Source organism: Bubalus bubalis, chromosome 6, assembly GCF_019923935.1.
Source record: "Bubalus bubalis isolate 160015118507 breed Murrah chromosome 6, NDDB_SH_1, whole genome shotgun sequence".
NCBI classification, from domain to species: Eukaryota; Metazoa; Chordata; class Mammalia; order Artiodactyla; family Bovidae; genus Bubalus; species Bubalus bubalis.
This window is the reverse complement of record NC_059162.1, coordinates 33220118-33240431: the sequence shown is the minus strand read 5'-3', so window position 1 is coordinate 33240431 and position 20314 is coordinate 33220118. Positions and strand designations below refer to the sequence as shown.

The 20314-nt window shown below is 42.9% G+C and overlaps 1 protein-coding gene across 1 annotated transcript in view; it reads right to left on the bottom strand.

The window, feature by feature from the left end:
* The window catches only part of SLC16A4 (solute carrier family 16 member 4), a 30165-nt gene extending 13043 nt beyond the window's left edge, over positions 1 to 17122 (bottom strand). Inside the window, exons 1-6 of the mRNA XM_006064956.4 lie at positions 16985 to 17122; positions 14822 to 14934; positions 3027 to 3159; positions 2245 to 2388; positions 1908 to 2069; positions 136 to 651 (exon numbers count right to left, since the gene is read on the bottom strand). Coding sequence (XP_006065018.2) covers positions 136 to 651; positions 1908 to 2069; positions 2245 to 2388; positions 3027 to 3159; positions 14822 to 14902 — 1036 coding nt within the window. The 5' untranslated portion in view covers positions 14903 to 14934; positions 16985 to 17122. The remainder of the gene's footprint in view (positions 1 to 135; positions 652 to 1907; positions 2070 to 2244; positions 2389 to 3026; positions 3160 to 14821; positions 14935 to 16984) is intronic.
* Positions 17123 to 20314: the final 3192 nt, after the last annotated feature.

The following is a 20314-nucleotide window of genomic DNA, read 5'->3' as shown; positions in this document are numbered from 1 at the left end:
AAAACTTGCTTTCCTGGCCCTCCCAAAATTCCTTTTTAAAAATATTATTTTTCTTCAACTTTTTAATAAAATGTAACCAATTTTTGTAGAATATATTTTTCCTTTTGAGGGTGAAGTAGAAGTAGGCTTTCTTACCAGCTACAGAAACAAGGTAGGAGGCATCCATGATGTTTATCCCCAATGTTTTGGCTCTGGCTACCAGGTGAAAGGTAGGGATGAAATATGCCAGCTGACTGAGAACAAAAGACCACGTAAATATGTAGAAAAAAGGATTCTTAAAGAGAGAAAAGTCAAAGAGTTTTTGTTTACAGCTCCGTGAAGTAGTTTTTTTCCAATAAGTTTCTTCATTAGTTTTTCGGAAAAGTCCATTTCTGTTATGTTCATTGTTGAACTCTTTGCTTTGATTTTGTGAGACAGTTAAACTTATACCTGGTCGTCGTTCCTTCTGCATAATACTGTCCCTGATGGCCAACTCTTGTATCTCATTGCAACATGATGTTTCTGTTCCACATGCTGCCTCTGGACCAGTTGGAGACAAACTACTTTCACCTTTAACATCAGAATCGCTCTTGCTTTTGATATGAATGGGTCGCAAGAGCATACTAGAAGGAACCAGATGCAATATGATAGCTCCAAGTATTATAAGGGCACCTAAACAGGAGAGAAAAATTGAGAAGTTAAACTAAAATTACCTCTTTGATTTCACAACACTCTGTATCCTTAGACTCAGAAGAGGCCCCACCACTAAATATTCAGTCATAGTACAATAATTTCTGAAAGCACTGCTTTGTCTTTGAATTTAACTGAAAGTATTTAAATCCATTGACTTAACTGTTAGCTGTATACACTGCTGTATCCTTGTGAAAACAGGGAGACCTTTGGAGATAACCAGAAAGCCATACCAAAGGTGGCATGGGAGGAGTTATTTGTACTAAAGGAAAAAAATGTTTTGGTGTGTTGGGGTGGAGAGGGGAGTCATATTTCAAATGATAGAAAATTACAATGTGTTTTAAATCCTGATTTGAGGCTTTAGATTTAGGTACAGAAAATACAGAATTGGGCAATGGGAATTATTTGGAAACTGCTTTAGAAGAGGAGATAGCTGTTTCATCTCATGATGTTTTAAATTCCTTGAAAGAAGACAGATGCCATTGTTGCCTTTGAAACTGAGTAGTTGGTTGACTTCAGCATGTCCTAACCAAAGCTGTGACTCGTGTGTATTGCTTCTAGAGATAGAATTGGCTGTAGGTTCTACCATCTGGCTATCTTGTCTTAGGGATTTGTCAACTGGTCCTGTTCACCATATTAGTGATTTTTTAAATCAGGAATGGAAAAGGGAAAGTTCAACAAAACTGCTCTGTAGGTAGGAATAGTCATATATATAGTCATGTATATTTACATATACATAGTTTTTTTTGCCAATAACTTGAGGTTATTTTAAACCAATTGTTTCATCTCAGGTATGAGAAAAAGTATAGAGTGAATGATTTTTATTCATGAAAATTTATAGTTGACAGTATATAAATATTATTAAGGAACATAATCCTCTTTTTGCCCAATTCCATCCTTTTTAGTGAATCTGATGGAGGAGTCTTTTATTTTTTTTAATGCAGATGTTTTTCTTAAAAAATGTGAAAAGAGAAGGCTTTGAGGAAGGGATTCTTGCTTCCCAGGAGTACTACTATCCCTGCAAAGGTGTGCTCCCTCAGCCATACAAATTGCCTTCCATCCCCTCAGACTTGAACTCTGAGTTGCCTGTGTAGGCTGGCAAGGCCTTGAAGGGATTCAGAGTCTCTTTTGCTATCTGTTCTCCAGGGAAGAATCATGCTCACCTCCTCTCTAGTCATCAAAGGGAGAGGGCTCAACATTAAATCTTGCAGAATTGATTCTGCAGGTTCAGGACTCACCTGTCCAGTCATACAGATCTATTAGGACTTTCGTAAAGGGTGCTAACAGAAATGTCAGTCCCATCCCTGAACGGGCAATAGCTGTAGAAAGAGCTAATCGTTTTTTGAAGTATTTGGTAGTGACCACAGCAGCAACTTGGTACAAGAAAGCAGAGCCCAAACCTAAAAGAAAAACATAATGTTAATAGCTAGGAGTCACTTTCACATTAAGTGGCTTGGTACTGGATGAGATATTCTCCCGCACCTGAGATAATATAAGTAGGCCTTTGAACTCACAGTAAAAGGAAAGTTTCCTGGTTCCTTTTTTTTTTAAGTCTTACTTTCACAGTGGACTCACCAGGTAAAACTCCCATAGTCACACAAAGAAAGGGAATGCTTGTAGCCCAGCTGCTGATCAGATATCCACCAGCAACAAGGAAAGCCCCAAGACTGGAGGCAGTTTTCTCTCCAGTTATGTCACAAATAACAGCAACTAGGGGACCTTGGAAAAAGAAACAAATATGAGTTAAATATGCCCCGGCATCCCTTCTCTTCTGGTGTACAGTTTAAATGGGCAACTGAAGAAAAATAAAAGGACTTGACTTCTGTGTATCCTTCAAAAGGGTGTCTGTATTGGGTTTCTTAATATTCCTAGTTCCACACTATTTTGCTTTTTTAGAAGAAGAGTTTTTGTTGTTTTTTGTTTGTTTTGAAGAAAAGATGATGTAAATAAGGTTTGGAATGGAAGCTTACTGAAAAGGTATTATAAAACCTCTGCAAGAAAAGGTTGTGTCTAGTGACCTATAACTAGAACAAAGCTCAGTTATTTATCTACACTGTGATGAGTGTGCTTAGATGATCAGGTCAGAGCGTTATGGTCTGACTTCCCAGTTGAGAGACTGACTCACTGAACCTATGATGTTAAATAGATTCTTCAACATCATTTGTTTGAACCCTAATTTTTCCAGTTTTGCCAAGTCAAGTGGAGGTAAAGTCCTTACTTTTCTCAGCTTTACATATTGATAAATGAACCTGAGTTTTAGTAATGCTTCTGTCTTGAATGACTGACAGATGAGTCTTCTTGAAATTGCCCTTTGTGTTCCTTCTCCTTGGACAACAAGCTTATTGTCGACTTTATACCTGCAAAAAAACGAAGTGATGACATGATGGATCCAATCCAACCAGTTTGCTCTGAGGTGCCTTCAAACTCTTCTTGAAAAACCACAAAGAAAATTGCAAAAGTCTTGGTCATCCCCATCACAAATACATTTACCTAAATCAAAGCAGAACAGAGTCCAAGTCAGGTGGTGAGTAAGCCATTACAGGGGAGGTTAGAACTGCTGGCAGCTGTGATTCTCTGGCTCACCTGTATTTTGCCAGTTTGTTTGTCAGTTACTTTTTGTACCATGTTATATTTTATGGGGCGGTTGTCCCATTAGAGTGTCTAATCACTTTACATGAAAGCATCTCATTTAATCCTCATTACGGAGCATGGAATAGGTATGTCAATATTGTATTAGAAATTCAGGGAACTTCCTTCCATGCTCCCAGTGCAGGGGGGTCCAGATTTGATTCCTGGTCAGAAAACGAGATTTCACATGCCACAATTAAGAGTTAGCATGCTGCAACTAAAGATCCTCTGTGCTGCAATGAAGATCCTATGTGTCACAAGAAAGATCCAGCACAGCCTGATAGATAGGAAGAAATACAGGAAGTTAAGGTTTAGAGAGCTTAAAGGTCATATATTGACCAACCACTGTACCATTCTGTTAACAACAGCATCTGTTAAAAATAGCTAATTCTAGTTACCTCTGTGAGAGAGATGCGTTGGTCCAAAAGAATTGTTCTGGGAGACTTTAGGTTAGCTAGACTAACCTAAGAGTTTGCTTTAACTCTGCTTTTGAGCTGAATATGCCTGGACAGCAAGGGTAATGAGGATGTATGGTCACCTTATGTTTGGGTCATGTGCCCCACTCTTTGGTCCCACCTTACCCTCCTTGCCCGCACCATCCTTCTCCTCTCCACTAGGGGGAACACCCTCTTTGAGGTCAGGTTTTCTTTCAGTGCAGTACTCACATTTGTTTCTTGGAATTTTGATTAGAAGGGGGGCAGTGAGGAGCAAGGTTCTGAGGGGAACTGGAAGGGAGGCTTAGCCAGTCTCTGTAGTCAAAAAGCCCAGAAACCACTCCTACTCACTCTGTCTCCAGGGGCTCCTAGTGGCCCCTTTTTTTTTCTTTGTTCAGTGGCCTTGTTTGAAGGCTACTTTCTCTGCTTTGAAGTTGGCCATGGTGGAGAGATTCCCTGGTGGCTCAGACGGTAAAGCGTCTGCCTACAATGTGGGAGACCCGGGTTCAATCCCTGGGTCAGGAAGATCTCCTGGAGTAGGAAATGGCAACCCACTCCAGTATTCTTGCCTGGAAAATCACATGGATGGAGGAACCTGGTAGGCTACAGTCCATGGGGTCGCAAAGAGTCAGACACAACTGAGCGACTTCACTTTCTATGCTTTGTGGAAGGACCACAGGTCCTGGGTTCCATATCACTGATTCTTTCTCTCGGGTTCTGCACTCATCTCAATTTATAGTGAGATAGACATAGACAGTCATTCACTATGATTGTCCATGGGATTTTCCAGGCAAGAATACTGGAGTAGGTTGCTATTTCTTTCTCCAGGGGATCTTCAGACCCAGGAATCAAAACCTGGTGTCCTGCATTGCAGGCAGATTCATGCATTGCAGGCAGATTCCTGCATTGAAGGCGGATCCTTTACTGACTGAGCTATGAGGGAACTCATGGTGTAGTTGTGAATACTGTGTTCTGCCTGCAGTCAGCCTGCCTCTGCTGGAATCTTGGCTCTGCTTTGTACTAGGGGTGTGACCTTGGGTGAACTACAAAAGTTACACTTCCTCTTTTGTAAAGTGGAGATAAAGGACTAGTTCATTGTTCCACCTAGTTCATAGGACTGTGAAGACAAAATTCTGGTAAATAATAACCTATTAACTATGTTTTTTATCATTTTGTGTAACCATTCTGCTTTCCCAAGAGCTCAAGACTCATATTACTGTCTGCGATATCTTTCTAACTCAGGTTAACTTACCCAGAACTAAATTCATCTTACTCTTACCCCGTGCCTGTGTTTCCTTTTCATTTCTCTTGATTGGTACCATCTACTGACTCATCCAAATCAGAGACCTGCCTCCATTTAGAAACTTCCTTTCCTCAGCTTCTACCTGCTAAATAAAGTAATCAAGATGTTCTGCTCCATCCTCACCAATAGACTCTTCAGATAAGTATTATTTCTTGCCTGGAGTGAGGGACTAGGAATCAGTGGTGGCTCAAAGGCTTCAAAAGATGGGATAGGGAGGAGGAAGTCCTTTAATGTATTCTTCCCATTCTGACTTGATAGAAACTATAAGACTTTACTTATAAAAAAAACAAAAACAAACAAAAAAAGACTTTACTTATTTAGAGTGAACAATGCTATGGGCACCAGGGCTATATATTAAAAAATGAAAAGTCATTTTATTTTATCAAGCACTTTGTAATCATAATGTTCCTCAAAGGTGCCTTTATCAGGAAATGAGGTTAGAGAATATACACGAATTTTAAATGACACAGACTTGTTTCTTCTGGTTCAGAATACAGAGTGGTGATTGCGTCCTCTAATGAGCAAGGAGCAATACAATGGGTCCTCATTCTATAAAATTACCCTTCCTCCTCTTCTGTGGTCATGGACTCCGTGCTGGCATCTGCAGGATGCTGGCTTCTAGGTTCTTAGCCACCTGAATTTGGCGAACTACTGGTCCCCAAAAAAGAACCTTTTGTCTCTGGTCTTTCCTTGATGTCTGGGCATAGCAGCAGTAAGTAGATGTGACTTGTCTCTACTAACTGGGACTGTACCTTCCACTGTGTATATCAAGAAGACCAAGGACACAGCCTTTGTATCTACTCTGCCTCCCTCCCTTAACTTGTAACCTTCCAACTTTGTTCCTATTTGACTTAGATACTAAAAATCTATCTAGATTTTTAGTCTGGATCCCAAGGTCTAGATATTCCGTTAGTTAACTGAAGTCTGTAGTCTACTATTTCATCTCATGTTTTGGACTAAGGTTGATGTGTTTCAGTCCTGTTCCAGAGTCCACATCAGACATTATAAATGGTCTTCCCCCAAAATAAAAGCCCTTAAAAATTCTGCAGCCCTCTCATTTCCTTTTTATCTTTAAGAGCATGCCTTCCTCCCACCACCTTCCTCCCATAGTAAGAACTCCCTCACCAGACCATTCTAAGAATTGTCTTGGGAAAGGAGGCTGGATCACAGTGGCTCCTTTTTAACGCACAACATCAGGCTTTGTCAGAGATTATTGTTTAATAACAATAGAGTTTTGCCCAGAGAATGCACTGGTCATAGCAAACACCCTCTGCCAGCAACACAAGAGAAGACTCTACACATGGACATCACCAGATGGTCAATACTGAAATCATTTTGATATATTCTTGGCAGCCAATGATGGAGAAGCTCTATACAGTCAGCAAAAACAAGACCGAGAGCTGACTGTGGTTCAGATCATGAACTCCTTACTGTCAAATTTGGACTTAAATTGAAGAAAGTAGGGAAAATCACTAGACCATTCAGGTGTGACCTAAATCAAATCCCTTAAGATTATACAGTGGAAGTGAGAAATAGACTCAAGGGATTAGATCTGATAGAGTGCCTGAAGAACTATGGACAGAGGTTTGTGACATTGTACAAGAGAGAGATTGAGACCATCCCCAAGAAGAAGAAACAAAAAGGCAAAATGGCTGTCTGAGGAGGCCTTAAAAATAGCTGAGAAGAGAAGCTAAAGGCAAAGGAGAAAAGGAAAGATATACCTATTTGAATGCAGAGTTCCAAAGACTAGCAAGGAGAGATAAGCAAGCCTTCCTCAGTGATCAGTGCAAAGAAATAGAGGAAAACAATAGAATGGGAAAGACCAGAGATCGCTTCAAGAAAATTAGAGATACCAAGGGAACATTTCATGCAAAGAAATGTTTCATGGGCACAATTAAGGGTAGAAATGGTGTGGATCAAACATAAATAGAAGAAATTAAGACGAGGCGGCAAGAATACACAGAAGAACTATATAAAAAGGATCTTCATGACCCAGATAAACACAATGGTGTGATCATTCACCTAGAGCCAGACATCCTGGAATGCAAAGTCAAGTGGACTTTAGGAAGCATCACTACGAACAAAGCTATTGGAGGTGATGGAATTCCTCCAAGTGAGCTATTTCAAATCCAAAAGATGATGCTGTGAAAGTGTTGTACTTAATATGCCAGCAAATCTGGAAAACTCAGCAATGGCCACAGGACTGGAAAAGGTCAGTTTTCATTCCAATCCCAAGGAAAGGCAATGCCAAAGAATGTTCAAACTACCACACAATTGCACTCATCTCACAGGCTAGCAAAGTAATATTCAAAATTCTCCAAGTCAAGCTTCAACAGTACGTGAACCATGAACTTTCAGATGTTCAAGCTGGATTTAGAAAAGAACTAGAGTTCAAATTGCCAACATCTGCTGGATCATCTAAAAAGCAAGAGTTCCAGAAAACCATCTACTCCTACTTTATTGACTATGCCAAAGCCTTTGTGTGGATTACAACAATCTGGAAAATTCTTCACGAGATGGGAATACCAGACCACCTGACCTGCCTCCTGAGAAATCTGTATGCAGTTCAAGAACCAACAGTTAGAAATGGACGTGGAACAACAGACTGGTTACAAATTGGGAAAGGAGTGTGTCAAGGCTGTATATTGTCACCATGCTTATTTAGCTTATATGCAGAGTGCATCATGAGATACGCTGGGCTGGATGAAGCACAGGCTGGAATCAAGATTGCCAGGAGAAATACCATTAACCTCAGATATGCAGATGACACCACCCATTTATGGCAGAAAGTGAAGAAAAACTGAAGAGCCTCTTGATGAAAGTAAAAGCAAAAAAGCTGGCTTAAAACTCAACATTCAGAAAACAAAGATCTGGTCCCATCACTTCATGGCAAACAGATGGGGAAACAATGGAAACAGAGACTTTATTTGGGGGGACTCAAAAATAACTGCAGATGGTGACTGAAGCCATGAAATTAAAAGACATTTGCTCCTTGGAAGAAAAACTATGACCAACCTAGACAGCATATTAAAAGCAGAGACATTGCTTTGCCAACAAAGGTCCAACTAGTCAAAGCTGTGCTTTTTCCAGTAGTCATGTATGGATGTGAGAGTTGGATTATAAAGAAAGCTGAGCACCAAAGAATTGATAGGCTTTTGAACTATGGTGTTGGAAAAGACTCTTTAGAGTCCTTTGGACTGCAAGGAGATGGAACCAGTCAATCCTAAAGGAAATCAGTCCTGAATATTCATTGGAAGGACTGATGTTGAAGCTGAAGCTCCAGTACTTTGGCCACCTGATGCGAAGAACTGACTCATTTGAAAAGACCCTGATGCTGGGAAAGATTGAGGGTGGGAGGAGGAGATGACAGAGGATGAGATGATTGATGGCATCACCGACTTGATGGACATGAGTTTGAGTAAGCTCTGGGAGTTGGTGATGGACAGGAAAATCTCGCGTGGTGAAGTCTATGGGGTCGCAAAGAGTTGGACACAACTGAACTGAACAAAACTATGTTATTCTACTCCAGGTTCCTCTCTAGTATCACCCTAGCTCTTGACCTTCACAAACTTCTTTCATCAAAGAGTAGTCTGTTAGGTTATCTCTGCTTCCTCTCATCTCACTCCAATGCATGCCTCTTATCAACGTTATTAGAGACTTCATTGTTGCTAAACCAATAGCTCATATCATTTCTATCATATCTGATCTCTGCACCATCTGCTTCTGCACATTTCTGCCTTAGCTTTTGTGATGCTAACCGCTAACTGCTTCTCAGTTTCCTCTGAGCCACCCTCCACCCATCCCCTAGGCATCACTTTCCTCAAGGTTCTTTCCCAGCTGCGTGGGCGCAGCAGGGCCAGGAGCTACTCCACGTTCAAGGTCAGGAGGGGCGTCCATGAGGAGATAGCCCTCCTCCAAGGTGAGGAGATAGCCCTCCTCCAAGGTAAGGAGCAGTGGCTGCGCTTTGCTGGAGCAGCCGTGAAAAGATACCCTACGTCCAAGGTAAGAGAAACCCAAGTAAGACCGTAGGTGTTGTGAGAGGGCATCAGAGAGCAGACATACTGAAACCATAGTCACAGAAAACTAGTCAATCTAATCACACGGACCACAGCCTTAACTCAATGAAACTAAGCCATGCTGTGTGGGGCCACCCAAGATGGGCGGGTCATGGTGGAGAGGTCTGACAGAATGTGGTCCACTGGAGAAGGGAATGGCAAACCACTTCAGTATTCTTGCCTTGAGAACCCCATGAACAGTATGAAACTGCAAAATGATAGGATACTCCCCTAGGATACTGACTCCCCAGGTCAGTAAGTGCCCAATAGCTACTGGAGATCAGTGGAGAAATAACTCCAGAAAGAATGAAGGGATGGAGCCAAAGCAAAAATAATACCCAGTTGTGGATGTGACTGGTGATATAAGCAAGGTCCGATGCTGTAAAGAGCAATATTGCATAGGAACCTGGAATGTTAGGTCCACGAATCCAGGCAAATTGGAAGTGGTCAAACAGGAGACGGCAAGAGTGAATGTCGACATTCTAGGAATCAGCAAACTAAAATGGACTGGAATGGGTGAATTTAACTCAGATGACCATTATATCTACTACTGTGGGCAGGAATCCCTTAGAAGAAATGGAGTAGCCATCATAGTCAACAAAAGAGTCTGAAATGCAGTACTTGGATGCAGTCTCAAAAATGACAGAATGATCTCTGTTCATTTCCAAGGCAAACCATTCAATATCACAGTAATCCAAGTCTATGCCCCAACCAGTAACGCTGAAGAAGCTGAAGTTGAACGGTTCTATGAAGACCTACAAGACCTTTTAGAACTAATACCCCCCAAAAAATGTCCTTTTCATTATAGGGGACTGGAATGCAAAAGTAGGAAGTCAAGAAACACCTGGAGTAACAGGCAAATTTGGCCTTGGAATATGGAATGAAGCAGGGCAAAGGCTAATAGAGTTTTGCCAAGAGAACGTACTGGTCATAGCAAACACCCTCTTCCAACAACACAAGAGAAGACTCTACACATGGACATCACCAGATGGTCAACACCGAAATCAGATTGATTATATTCTCTGCAGCCAAAGATGGAGAAGCTCTATACAGTCAGCAAATACAAGACTGGGAGATGACTGTGGCTCAGATCATGAACTCCTTATTGCCAAATTCAGACTGAAATTGAAGAAAGTGGAGAAAGCCACTAGACCATTCAGGTATGACCTAGATCAAATCCCTTATGATTATACAGTGGAAGTGAGAAATAGATTGAAGGGACTAGATCTGATAGAATGCCTGATTAACTATGGACGGAGGTTCGTGACATTGTACAGGAGACAGGGATCAAGACCATCCCCATGGAAAAGAAATGCGAAAAAGCAAAATGGCTGTCTGGGAGGCCTTACAAATAGCTGTGAAAAGAAGAGAAGCGAAAAGCAATGGAGAAAAGGAAAGATATAAGCATCTGAATACAGAGTTCCAAAGAATAGCAAGGAGAGATAAGAAAGCCTTCCTCAGCAATCAAGGCAAGAAAATAGAGGAAAACAACAGAATGGGAAGGACTAGAGATCTCTTCAAGAAAATAAGAGACACCAAGGGAACATTTCATACAAAGATGGGCTCGATAAGGGACAGAAATGGTATGAGAAGATATTAAGAAGAGGTGGTAAGAATACGCAGAACAACTGTACAGAAAATATCTTCATGACCCAGATAATCATGATGGTGTGATCACTCATCTAGAGCCAGACATCCTGGAATGTGAAGTCAAGTGGGCTTTAGAAAGCATCACTACGAACAAAGGTAGTGGAGGTGATGGAATTCCAGTGGAGCTATTTCAAATCCTGAAAGATGATGCTGTTGAAGTGCTGCACTCTATGTCAGCAAATTTGGAAAACTCAGCAGTGGCCACAGGACTGGAAAAGGTCAGTTTTCATTCCAATCCCAAAGAAAGGCAATGCCAAAGAATGCTCAAACTACCACACAATTGCACTCATCTCACACGCTAGTAAAGTAATGCTCAAAATTCTCCAAGCCAGGCTTCAGCAATACGTGAACCGTGAACTTCCAGATGTTCAAGCTGGTTTTAGAAAAGGCAGAGGAACCAGAGATCAAATTGCCAACATCCGCTGGATCATGGAAAAAGCAAGAGAGTTCCAGAAAAACATCTATTTCTGCTTTTATTGACTATGCCAAAGCTTTTGACTGTGTGGGTCACAATAAACTGTGGAAAATTCTGAAAGAGATGGGAATACCAGACCACCTGACCTGCCTCTTGAGAAACCTATGTGCAGATCAGGAAGCAACAGTTAGAACTGGACATGGAACAACAGACTGGTTCCAAATAGGAAAAGAAGTACGTCAAGGCTGTATATTGTCACCCTGCTCATTTAACTTCTATGCAGAGTACATCATGAGAAACGCTGGGCTGGAAGAAGCACAAGCTGGAATCAAGATTGCCAGGAGACATATCAATAACCTCAGATATGCAGATGACACCACTCTTACGGCAGAAAGTGAAAAACTAAAAAGCTTCTTGATGAAAGAGAGTGAAAAAGTTGGCTTAAAGCTCAACATTCAGAAAACTAAGATCATGTCATCTGGTCTCATCACTTCATGGCAAATAGATGGGGAAACAGTGGAAATAGTGTCAGACTTTTATTTTGGGGGGCTCCAAAACCACTGCAGATTGTGATTGCAGCCTTGAAATTAAAAGATGCTTACTCCTTGGAAGGAAAGTTATGACCAACCTAGATAGCATATTCAAAAGCAGAGACATTACTTTTGCCAACAAAGGGCTGTCTAGTCAAGGCTATGATTTTTCCAGTGGTCATGTATGGATGTGAGAGTTGGAGTGTGAAGAAAGCTGAGTGCTGAAGAATTGATGCTTTTGAACTGTGGTGTTGGAGAAGACTGTTGAGAGTCCCTTGGACTGCAAGGAGATCCAGCCAGTCCATTCTAAAGGAGATCAGTCCTGTGTGTTCTTTGGAAGGGCTGATGCTAAAGCTCAAACCTAAATACTTTGGCCACCTGATGCGAAGAGCTGGCTCATTGGAAAAGACTCTGATGCTGAGAGGGATTGGGGGCAGAAGGAAAAGGGGACGACAGAGGATGAGATGGCTGGATGGCATCACCAACTCGATGGACGTGAGTTTGAGTGAACTCCGGGAGTTGGTGATGGACAGAGAGGCCTGGCGTGCTGCAGTTCATGGGGTCGCAACGAGTTGGACACGACTGAGCGACTGAACTGAACTGAACTCCCTGGTGACTTGAATACACTGACTTATGGTTCAAACCCCTGTGTGTGCTGCTAACTCACAATTCTCAGTATGCAGATCCTGGGCTCCAGGTACATGTAGACTATACTGAACACATACATGACTGGTTATGTCACAAGTCCCCCAGACTCAGTGCCCAAAGATAAGCCCTTCAAGCCTTCTTTAGGTTTTGTCCCCTTCTCATGTCATCCAACTCAGTGAAGGGCATATATTATCCTCCATGTTGTCCAAGCCAGCATCCTAGGACTCCATGATTCCCTGTCTCCCTGACATTCAATTACTCTACAGTCTTAACAATATCTCTTCAGTATTGCTCAGATCTGTATTTCTTCTCCATCCCCTTTGCTACTGTCATATTGTTTTCTCACCTGGATTACTGTAGCATCCTTCCAGTGGACCTCCCTGCTTCCAGGCCTATCCATCAGCAGCCCACTACCTGAGCTACTGTCCTGAAATACAAATCTGATTCCATTACTCCCCTGCTTTTTTTTTTTTAAGTCCTCCAAAGTCCCTGCCCATCTCTCCAACTTCATATTTATCACCTTGTTTATTAATAAATGTATCCATCAGTCCATCCATCCTCCCATCTGCCAGCAGGTATTTATTGAGTGTGTTCTGTGTTTTGGTTGCTGACTAGGGGACTTGGCTTATAGTGGTGAGCAAACAGACCCAGCAAATGGCCCTGTGCTCGTAGAACGTTCAGTCCAGAGAGACAGGCTGAATACAGAAAACAGTCATGCAGATGATGCAGTTATAAAGTATGGTAAGTTAGAATGAGACCTTTAAAAAAAAAAAAAAAGTAAGGAGCTCCTGAAGGATATGTTGTTACCTGGGTTTTTCACTCACCTTTTCAGGAGCTCATCTATTCTAGAAAAGCAGACTTATACAGACATGAAAGCATCATCATCCAAGTACCCACATTACTACTGTGGCTGATTGGCCTGAGTCAATTATTAACATTTTAAGGACCCAAAATGTTTTATGTGTGTGCTTAAGAGTAGCACCACACCCCCAAAAGTGTGCATGCTCAGTCACTTCAGTCATGTCCAACTCTTTGTGACCCTATGGACTGTAGCCCGCCACGCTCTGTCTCTGGGATTCTTCAGGCAAGAACACTGGAATGGATTGTCATGCCCTCCTCCAGGGGATCTTCCCAACCCAGCGATCAAACCCACGTCTCCTGTGTCTCCTGCATTGCAGGCAGATTCTTTATCCACTGAGCCACCTGAGAAGCCCATAAAAAGTGAGAGATTGTTTACTAATCTCATTATTAGACAACTGTTCTTAGCAGCCACTAAATTAGATAACTTCCTATCCTCAGAGCATAATGCAGGAAAAAGTGGGAGAACTCAAGATCCTCGCCAATAATGCCGGTTCTGCAAAGCCTGTGATGTGAGGAGGTGGCCCAGCCACAGGAAGGCTCTCAGACTTAGTGTGTCCTTGTTGTCCTTTTTAGTAACACTTCTGGGAGGAAGGAAAAGAGAGTCCATGTTCTTTAGTAATGAAGCTAATGTTTAACAAATAGTCCTCAGGTTGTGAGTTTTGTATTATGTAAATCCTGGCTGAGGGCCTCTGCCTCTCTCCTTTCCCATTCTCTGTCATGATGGAGGAGGTGTGGTCCTTCTATACTATGGGCTGCAGGTTAGAAGTCACCAGGACCTGCACTTCCCTCCTTGGAAGCTTCTTACTGTAGGACTGGGCTGAGGAGGAGGATCAGGAGGGAAGGATATCTCTGTTGAGGACATCTTAAAGTTGACTTACTTGGGAACACTTAAGAGGAATCGTGGAAGTGGTGCCACACTCAGGGTTTAAGGTATAGCAGTGATGGGATTCATCAATCCCATCAGGATGACCATGCCGATTTAGATCACCACAGTCTCACGTAACAACCCCCAGAGCTTCTGGGAGGATGAGGGCAAGAAGTTAATTAAAAAATGGAGTCGGATTTGCTTATGAATGAAGGGAAAAAAATCAGGCTCCAGTTTCAGGATTCACAACCCTGTCTTCCTTTCCAGACATGTCAGAAATATACATTGGGCCTAACTCTGGCGTAAGTTATGGTTGGTGGGGATGGGTTGGGAAGTGGACACCAGGCAGAACAGAAGAAAGGTCCCAGCCTCCTAGGAGAGAAGGAAGTTGCTTGCAGCAGTTACTTGGTTGCTTGACTGAGTTGGGGAATCCCCTTCCCTGCGCTATTTCTCGGATGGCTAAATGTGATTGTCCCCAAATCCTAACTGCCATGCAGCCAGGGCAGAGCTGCTAATGGTGGCTGGAGCATTCTGTAGGTTTAAGGAATGCTGAGGAGAAGTAGGAGACAGGATGGCAGTGTTTCTGGTTTCACTCAAGGAGAACATTTCCAACTTGAAGGTTCATTGGCAGTTCCTGGCTTTACTTGGATCCCCTTTCTATTCAAATATCAAGGGTTTCATGCATGGTCTTCTTGTTAGGCTGCTCTGAGCCTTTCCCCAGAAAACTTTCTTTCAGGCAGTGGGGAAGAAGAAAGTAAATTACCAGGAAGAAATGAAATATGACCATCCATCCCCAACCTCCATCCAGGGTTTTCTTGTAAGGTTGAACCTTCCTCTTCAGCATGATGATTCGTTTGTTTTAAATGAAGAAGATCCCTGTGACAAATCCAAGACAGACGTTGGCTTAGTTGACAAACTGATCTGAACTTTAAACTTTATTTATTTCTGTGGTATAAAACTACTTGTGCCGGGCTTCCCTGGTGGCTCAGTGGTGAAGAATCTGCCTGCCAGTGCTGGAGACATGGGTTTGATTCCTGGCTCGGGAGGATCCCGCATGCCATGGAGCAACAAAGTCCGTGCACCACAACTACTGAGCTGGTGCTCTAGAGCTGGAACCTGCAACCACTGAAGCCTGTCCACCCTAGAGCCCATGCTCCACAACAAGAGAAGCCACTGCAAAGAGAAGCTTATGTGCTGCAACTAGAGCGTAACGCCCCCCTTGGAGCAATTAGAGAAAGCCCGTATGCAGCAATGAAGACCCAGCACACCAAAAATAAAGAAAAAAATTTTAAAACCACTTGTAATTTTTTTCAGCCCACCTCTTTAAGAATAGATGATTTCTTGTCAGCAAGTTGGCACTTGCCTGTAAAACTAGAAATTGGCATTTTCCATGAGCCTTTGCCAGCGACTGAACAGCAACAAGGGCATTTGCCATCTGCCTCTGGAGCTTGAACCCTGTGCTACTGCAGCTGTTAGCCTTCAACACCCCCTGAAGGAATTCAAGGTGGAATGAGGCCTCTGTTCTCCAGGGAATCTGGTGGAGCAGGTCTTTAGATAGATATTTTTAGGAACTGATTTCATGATCCCAATCCTTAACATCTCTTCAGATCTAGAAAATCACTAAATCCCATCTTGGTGACTTCAGCCTCTTGTGACTAGCAGAAAACTTTTTATAAAGTAATCACTTGATTGCATTGAACTCCCGTCTTCACCAAAATCATATATTGACCTTCACTGACTGCCTCTTTGGAGCAGTCTCTCAGAGCTAGCTGGGGTGCTGTCTCCCAGGCTGCTGTCCTCATTTTGCCCCAGATAAAACTTGCAACTCTCAAGTTGTACATCTTTTTAGTCGACATGTCTCATGTCTAAAGTTGTTTATAGGCTCTCTGATCTCAACCTCAAAAAGACAGCAAGGCTTTGTACCATTTGGGGAATATTTGTGGAGGTCTGCTGCCTGACTTCCCCTGGAATTCTACAATGCTGACAGTTCTCCTGGAGTATGTCCTTACTTAACATAAGTCTGCCCAACTAGACTCCCCTTAATCCTTGTTTATTCCATAATCACGATCCAGTCAGAACCATGGGAGAAAATAGAAAAAGGTAACAAAAGGCTGTGATATGAGGGACATCAAACGCCACCACAGAAATCTCTCTTACACCAGTGTGAATGGCCTCTAAAAGATGACCAGTTCACTTCAGGCAGGAATTGCAAAGCAGTTGACTGCAAAGCCTGACCTCATTGATTGCTGGGTGGTCACTCCTCGCACTGTCCTCCCCCCATGTCTGAAGTCAAATCCTAGGGCAAATTGTGTACCACCCTCTGGTCCTCTGGGTAATAAGCTCTTAAAATTAGAGAAATTTTAAAAGGAATGGGGAACTTCAGGTTTGGATATTCCCTTTTACAGCAGTTGCTGAAATGAAAATATTCTTAGGGACTGAATAGACATGATAACAAAGGGCAATGACTTCCCTGAGTGGATTCCAGGCCTGGAAAAAGTTGGAAAGGACTTTGGGAACTGAGTTGGGGAAATTTGAATGAGGACTGTACAGTAGACCAGGTTAGATCTCTTGGTGGTGATTGTGGTCTTGTGGTTCTATTGGAGAATGTGCCTGTTCTTAGGAGATGTGTGCTGAAACGCTCAGGAGTGAAATGTCTTCTACCTTCACACAAGTGGTTCAATAAAATAAATACATAAAAAGAGAAATAGCAAAAGGAAAATGTAAATATTCTGAGAGAGGGGATAGCAGTCTTTATTTGCCACTGGCAGACAGGCAGGCAGTCTGTTTCTTCCTCGAAAGGAGAATCTGCCGGCAGGGTGTGGGGCACGACAGTCTGTCTGGTGAGCAGGCTGTGCAGGGAGAGATGCTGGTCATTCAAAACATTGTAAAGAACAAACCCCAACACACAACCCCATTTTCATCCTACCTTTGATGTGGCGTTCAGCAAGGGAATCCTCCACAGACTTGAAGCAATCTGGGAAGAAAAGTTATACGGTTTTCCAGAATGTTGTGCTTTTCCTAAAGCATTTCATTCTGCTGCCCTGTGAAAACAAGCAAGCATTGTAAGAGCTCAGGGCTAGAGCCAACTTAGGCACTCCTGCTGATGGACTTTACTTCCTGAGGGGAGGAGGGGAGACTGGGATTTGACATTATACTAGGCCCTTCCCTCCCCCACCCTGACCCAGAAGATAGACTTGTACACCATGATCTCAAAAACAAGCACCAGAGTAAACCAAGTAGAAAATCCTTTGGATAACTATTGTTAAACTAGGAGGCCACCACACTGAGGTGGTTCTAATGCCAAACCAGCCTATGAAAACAAACCAGAAATTGAAACAGGGCTACAAAATAGAAACCTAAAGATGACCAGTCACAATCAGCCAGGAATTAAGCTGCTGCTACTGCTGCTAAGTCACTTCAGTCATGTCCGACTCTGTGTGACCCCATAGACGTCAGCCCACCAGGCTCTCCTGCCCCTGGGATTCTCCAGGCAAGAACACTGGAGTGGGTTGCCATTTCCTTCTCCAATGCATGAAAGTGAAAAAGTAAAAGTGAAGTCGCTCAGTCGTGTCCGACTCTTAGCGACCCCATGGACTGCAGCCTACCAGGCTCCTCCGTCCATGGGATTTTCCAGGCAAGAGTACTGGAGTGGGGTGCCATTGCCTTCTCCGGAATTAAGCTATGACCCATCAATAACTTCCTTACTTTGCTTCTGCCTTCTCTCTGTAAAAACCTCTCCCTGAGCTCCAGTCAGTGCGCTCCTAACATCTAGTTTGTTACTGCCCAGTTTGAACCAATTTTTGTTCACATAAATAGTTCTGGTATCAGAAGAGGGAGCAAAGGAAGGAGACCCTGAGGAGCCCAAGGTCGATATCAGTGAGCCCACTAGGCTCACTGCTTTCTCATTGCCTCGGGAGGTGGGGGTTGGCCCTTCGTCCATCCAAGCTCTGCAGCTTTTGCATTATGAACCATCAGACCTTATTTGAGCATTTCTTTTCCCAGATGGCATTCAGAAACTGGCTGGAGTTGCCCTGGGTCCAGGGTCGGGTTGGACTGAAATTGGGCTGGTCCTATGTGAGGCCTCAGGTGAATAAAATTTTGTTTTAAGGGTGAACAAATAGGCTAAACTTACCAAAGATAATCTTGTATTACAGTGGCCACAGTGGAAAGCTTTTAACCTAGATAAGTTTATCCACTTATGAGGTGCTCTAAAGAAAAAGGGGTCTCAGCCAAGCACTTTAAGAGTAGAAGGAAAATTATTTTTTCTCCCCTACAATTTTGTTGCTGGAAGCGTACCCCTTCCAGGGCCCAGAGTAGACTCTTGTCTAACACTTAGAAATTAATTGTCTAAGGAGACACACATGCTGACAAAGCAAGAGACTTTATTGGGAAGGGGCACTTGGGCAGAGAGCTGCAGGATAAGGAAACCCAGGAGAGTTGCTTTGCCACATGGCTTACAGTCTCAGGTTTTATGGTGATGGGGTTGGTTCCTGGGTTGTCTCTGGCTAACACCTCTGACTCAAGATCCTTCCTGGTGGCACTCGAATTGTTCAGCCAAGCTGGATTCCAGCCAGAAGGATTCTGGGAGGTTGGTAGGACATATGGACTGGGGTCTCCTTTCACCTTTTGACCTTTCTCAAATATTTCTGGTTGTTGGTAGCTTGTTCTGCATTCCTTACCCGGATTTCCTATTTAAGCTAACTCATGCAAGTGATTACTATGGTGCCAGGACAGGGCAGGCGGTTTCAGTCAGTGGTTCCCCAAGTTTCTAGTGGCCAGGATGAGACCTGCTGGGACACCCCACTTGCTTGAGAGCCTGCTGATGAGATCCTGGGAAAACTGGCAGAAGCCCCAAAAGGGTGAGAATTCTTACGAAAGTCAGTTCTGGACTGCCACCTATGGTGCAGTTTTACAGAGTTCCTTCCATTCTAGATTCAGAGTGGCAGGAGAAAAAAAATTAGATCTTTGAATGGTGGCTTGTGAATTTTCATTTGCATCTGCATTGATGATCGGATTCTTCCCCTCCCCAGTGTGAGAAACACACTCACCAACCCAAACTCAAAGACTTGGAGACAGATGAGTGGGAAGCAAAGCTTTAATGATGGTCTTGCAAGATTGGGTGTCTGGTGGGTAGGCACATCCAGAGTCGTTACAATGAGCAATTTATCCCTAGCACATAAGTCCCTCCCCCAGTTCCTCATTAGCTAAGTACTATGGAGTAAACAATCTTCCCAGACATCACCTAGCTTTATCTCCTTCCATTTTATGGGCTGGCCCCTCCTTGACATCTTGTTTCCTCCTTTCTTGAGCACCTATTCCTTCTCACATGTATGGATGTGAGAGCAGAACAATAAGGAAAGCCGAGTGCCAAAGAATTGACACTTTTGAACTGTGGTATTGGAGAAGACTCTTCAGAGTTCCTTGGACTGCAAGGAGAACAAACCAGTCAATCCTAAAGGAAATCAGTCCTGAACATTTATTGGAAGGACTGATGCTCTTGTCTATTATATCAGCAAGCTGTCACTCAAAGCTAGCTATTCTTGAAAATGGTCCATTTTTAAGTTTTTATTTCTTATACCCACAGACTGCTATTTCTTTCTCATTTGTCTTTTGTGTTAAGACCTTGGCTTGGATTTCTGCCCATCGGAGCATGCAGGTTGGCAGTTCTGTATCTGTGCAGGCAGCTCAGCTGTCATGTTGGGGGCCCCCAAAATATGGCTGGATGGAAATGTGGGTGGCACCCTGTTTATAGCTAGTATCCACTGTCACCCACTCTCAGGGGTATTGTCTAAGTCTTTCTTTGGCCATCTTAGGGAGTGGCTCTGGATATTGTGGATGGGGGAGTAATATCTTTTTCATCTTCTTTGGCAATGCCTCTTGCATCCATGATTAAGCCATGGTTTTGGTTTTGATTCATTTGATATGGATACCTTTGGTTTAAAAGTAAAATAAAGTTTTGTTTGGTATTTCCTGTTTGCCCCACCTAAAATGTGTTAGTAAGATATTTCAAAGGATTTTTTAGTGAGCTCTGTGGTTAGAAGTTGGCCACTTTGGAAGCTGATATCCAGAGTCTGATAGGAACATGTTTTAGGCCTTCTTCCCTAAGCTGTAGGGAAACTGTGTACCCAGAGAAAAAGAAAAACATTATGAAGCCACTCTGGAAGGATTTACTAAACCATTCAAAAGAGGCACAGCCCTAAATCTGGAACAGAGGAATCTTTTAATTTCTATTTTAGTTGGGAATCTCCCTGACATG